Source organism: Miscanthus floridulus, chromosome 1 (genome assembly GCF_019320115.1).
Source record: "Miscanthus floridulus cultivar M001 chromosome 1, ASM1932011v1, whole genome shotgun sequence".
Taxonomy (NCBI): domain Eukaryota; kingdom Viridiplantae; phylum Streptophyta; class Magnoliopsida; order Poales; family Poaceae; genus Miscanthus; species Miscanthus floridulus.
The window spans coordinates 3238112-3241506 of NC_089580.1; the positions used below are offsets into that span (position 1 = coordinate 3238112).

The window sequence follows — 3395 nt, forward strand, 5'->3', positions numbered from 1 at the left end:
CTAGGCCGCCGGCTTCACCATGCTTATGCCAGCCTCCACCGCCCTAGCCTCGGTGGTCCCGGGGGCTCTGGCCTCCGCCACCGCGGCCTTGGTGGTCCTAGGCACCTCGGCCTCCGTCACCTTGGCCTCGGAGGTCCGGTGGGCCTCGGCCTCGGTGGCCTCGGTGACTGAAGGCGCCTTGGCTCCAGCCGACTCACGGGCATCGGCCTCATGGGGCATAGCCTCCTCCTCCTCCGCTTGCTCCATGGCCGCCTCGACCGCCTCTCCTTGGGCATCCGACTCCTTTGGGTCGGCCCTGGTCAAGGCTGCGCCACGCTGTATCGTGGCTTGCGCCTCCATCACCCATTGGGTGGTGGAGCCGGCGCTCACCTTGAGCGCCTTACGTGGCACCAGGGCAGACACTTCCACATGACGCTTCCGGCTGAAGGTACAGATTCACAAGGTCAGCATGTGGCCAAGGGATGAGCAGGAGGTACTGCAACTCCACCGACAAAACACTTACCACGAACGGGGACACAACTGCTTCGGCACTGCATCCCTCCTCTGCAATGGCAGTCATGGCAGCGGTGGCATGGCTGCTGTGTCTGTCGGTGCCGGTCGGCCCTCGTCGGACTCCAGCGCCCCCTCAACCCTCTATGGAGGCGGTTTCGTCGCCCCCCCCCCCCCCCCCGCCGCCCACTCCACCTCAGCCGCCGAGCCTACCGGGCTAACGGCGCGCTTCCCTAATGCCCGTGCCTCGGGTGTGTTAGCCTCGGCCTTGGGGCAGGTGATCACCGGCCCCGAGGCACCCTCTCCTCCTCCTCCTCCTAGGAACGCTGGGCCGCTCACCGATGCCCCGAGCGCTGTCCCCCCGACATCAGGGAGATGGTCCAGGGAACCCCGCCCCAGCTCGCTCTCGTCATCTTCGCCCAAAGAGTTCGTAGACAGCGAAGGTGACGGAGATGCCTCCACCGGGAGACCCTCCTGCCTCTGCTACCGGCAGTGTTTCTCCAGCTCCTCGTGCTCAAGGATCTTCCCCTTGCGCTTTGCCTCCTTGGCATCCTTACGCTTTTTCTATGCCTCGGCGAGCGCCTGGTTCACCGCTCGCTGCTCTGCGTCCTTGGGAATGGGCGGCGGGGAGGCTCGCACGTTCCTCATTCCCTACAGGGACGGCGAACACAAATAGGGGATCAGAAAATGGTGAGGAACGAGGAGACCTCAAGGGCCGTAGCAGCGCATCGCGATAGGGGTCAGACCACCGCTCTTCAGCCGCCCTCCACCGTCTCCCTCACCCGCCGTAGAATCTCCTCGTCGGAGAGGGCGACGGCGAACATCCAGATGCCCTCGATCGGCTCATCCAGTCTCATGTCGAAGATGCGCCGCCGCCGAGCCATCAGCGGCAGCACCCTCCGGTGGTGGAAGGCCACCACGACCATAGCCACCGTGAGGCCGCGACCGCGCAGCCTCTCTAGCCCTATAGGAGCGGCTGCAGCTTGGGCTAGTCGACCAATGGGATGCCGTACCTCCACTTCTCCGGTAGGCTCTCCATGACCCGCTCGGTGTAGGGGGGAAGTCCGCCGTCATCGTTGCGGAGGCAGAACCAGCTGGTGTACCAGCGGTGATTGGTTGATGCGAGCTAGGCCGAGATGTAAAGGTGCTGTCGGTCTTGGCGCACTTGGAGAGTGCAGTCGCCGGCCCTCATCGTCTTCCTCGTACCTGTTGGCTTGGTGGTATGCCCCACCTGGAAGAGGTGGAGCCACAGCTCCTAATGGGGGGCAATCCCAAGTGCCCCTCATAGACGGCGATGAAGATGGCCACCTGCGCGATGGAGTTGGGGTTGAAGTTGTGAAGCTCCACGCCATAGTAATGCGGGAGTGCCCGCATCAACCGATCCATCGGTAGGTCGAGACCACACTCGTGGAAAGACATGAAGCTCACGATGTACCCGTCGCGTGGTCTCAGCTTTGGCTCTCCTGACGGAGCGATCCACTCTAGCCTATTGGGGTCGATAACCGGGTGGAGAAGGCTGTCGTTGATGAGCGACTGCAGCATCTCCACGGACACATCGGACGGACCCCAAGGATCTGTCAGGAGGATGATAGGGCCGCCGAACATTGCGCGGTGGAGAATGCGGTTATGGTGGTAAATCTCTCTCTCTCTCCCTCACCCTTCTCCCTTCTTCTCCCCAGTGCTCTCTGTTCCTAGCAACGGCTCGAGGGCAGCCAAGGCGAATGTAGGCAAGGTAAGGAGGAGGGGCGAGGCTCGTTACATATTTATGCAGGAGGGGGATGAAGCGAACGGGGGACGAAATCGGGGAAGTTTCCCTCAAATCTGATACAGTTAATCCAGATCTGATTTTATCGCCCACGTACCCACCTTTTCCTTATCAATCGCGTGAATAGTTATGTCCCATCCGCTGACACAGCGTCGTGTCCGACCGCTACAGCGGCATGCGCCATTTTGCCTCCCTGAGAAAACCACCTCAAAAGGCGCGCCTGCCGTTGTCAGCCGGGGGGGGGGGGGAATATCCCCCACCCGATTCCTTTCAGACGAAGGAACTAGGAACCAAGCCTGTTACGGTCCAAGGGTTCGAAGGCTAGCCCCCCGAGGGTTTCGATAGCCACCCTAGGGCAACAGAGTCAGGGACAACTATGGGTGAGCCCGTACATGGCCGAGGCCCGAGCAAGAGATCGCTCGGGACGCCCTAAGTCGTGTCCGAGACCGGCAGGGAGGTTTTCGAATGGGATCCCACCGTAGGGAGGCATCGAGCCACAGGGGCCCATTGAACGGCCCTGGGACCCACTAGAGAAGCCCTCTGGTACTTTTGGAGTGCGTCTCTGGACCACTAGCCGACCCTTATCGAATGGGGCATGGGCCTCCACTTGGACTTACCCGATAACAGCTCACCGGAAGTGTCACCGCTCGCACCCATCGAGGGTAGCCTGGCATATTACACCCCTCCTTCCGAACGAAAAGGATGCGCGAGGGTCGCACAAAAAGCCAGGGGAACTCCTGATCGCCCTCTTGCTTTGTGCAGAGGCTCGGGGGCTCTCCCTACAACCTTGCTGAGACCTAGCGACCTAGGCTCGTACCCGAGGGCTCGGCAAACAACCCCTTTTTCTGAACAAAAAGGATGCGCGAGGGTCACACAAAAAGCCAGGGGAACTCCTAACCTCCCTCTTGCTTCATGCAGAGGCTAGGGGGCTCTTTCTGTAACCTTGCTGGGACCCAGTGACCTAGGCTCGCACTCGAGGGCTCGGTAAACAACCCCTCCTTCTAAACGAAAAGGATGCGCGAGGGTCGCACAAAAAGCCAGGGGAACTCCTGACCGCCCTCTCGCTCCGTGCAGAGGCTAGGGGGCTCTTCCTGCAACCTTGCTGAGACCCAATGACCTAGGCTCGCACTCGAGGGCTCGG

At 61.5% G+C, this 3395-nt stretch overlaps 1 protein-coding gene across 1 annotated transcript; it reads right to left on the reverse strand.

Annotated features, from left to right (window-relative positions):
* LOC136451156 (uncharacterized) lies at positions 1–559 on the reverse strand. The gene is made up of 2 exons (XM_066451911.1): positions 477–559; positions 1–421 (listed from the first exon to the last, which is right to left on the reverse strand). The coding sequence occupies exons 1-2, from the start codon at positions 557–559 to the stop codon at positions 1–3; spliced, it is 504 nt and encodes a 167-aa protein (XP_066308008.1).
* Positions 560–3395: the final 2836 nt, after the last annotated feature.

Bases quoted from the DNA above. Each gene is read 5' to 3' on its own strand.
- LOC136451156 (XM_066451911.1), bottom strand. From the start codon at position 559: ATGACTGCCATTGCAGAGGAGGGATGCAGTGCCGAAGCAGTTGTGTCC. The intron at 422-476 runs GTACCTCCTGCT...CTGTACCTTCAG, and splicing joins GTTTTGTCGGTGGAGTTGCA to CCGGAAGCGTCATGTGGAAG.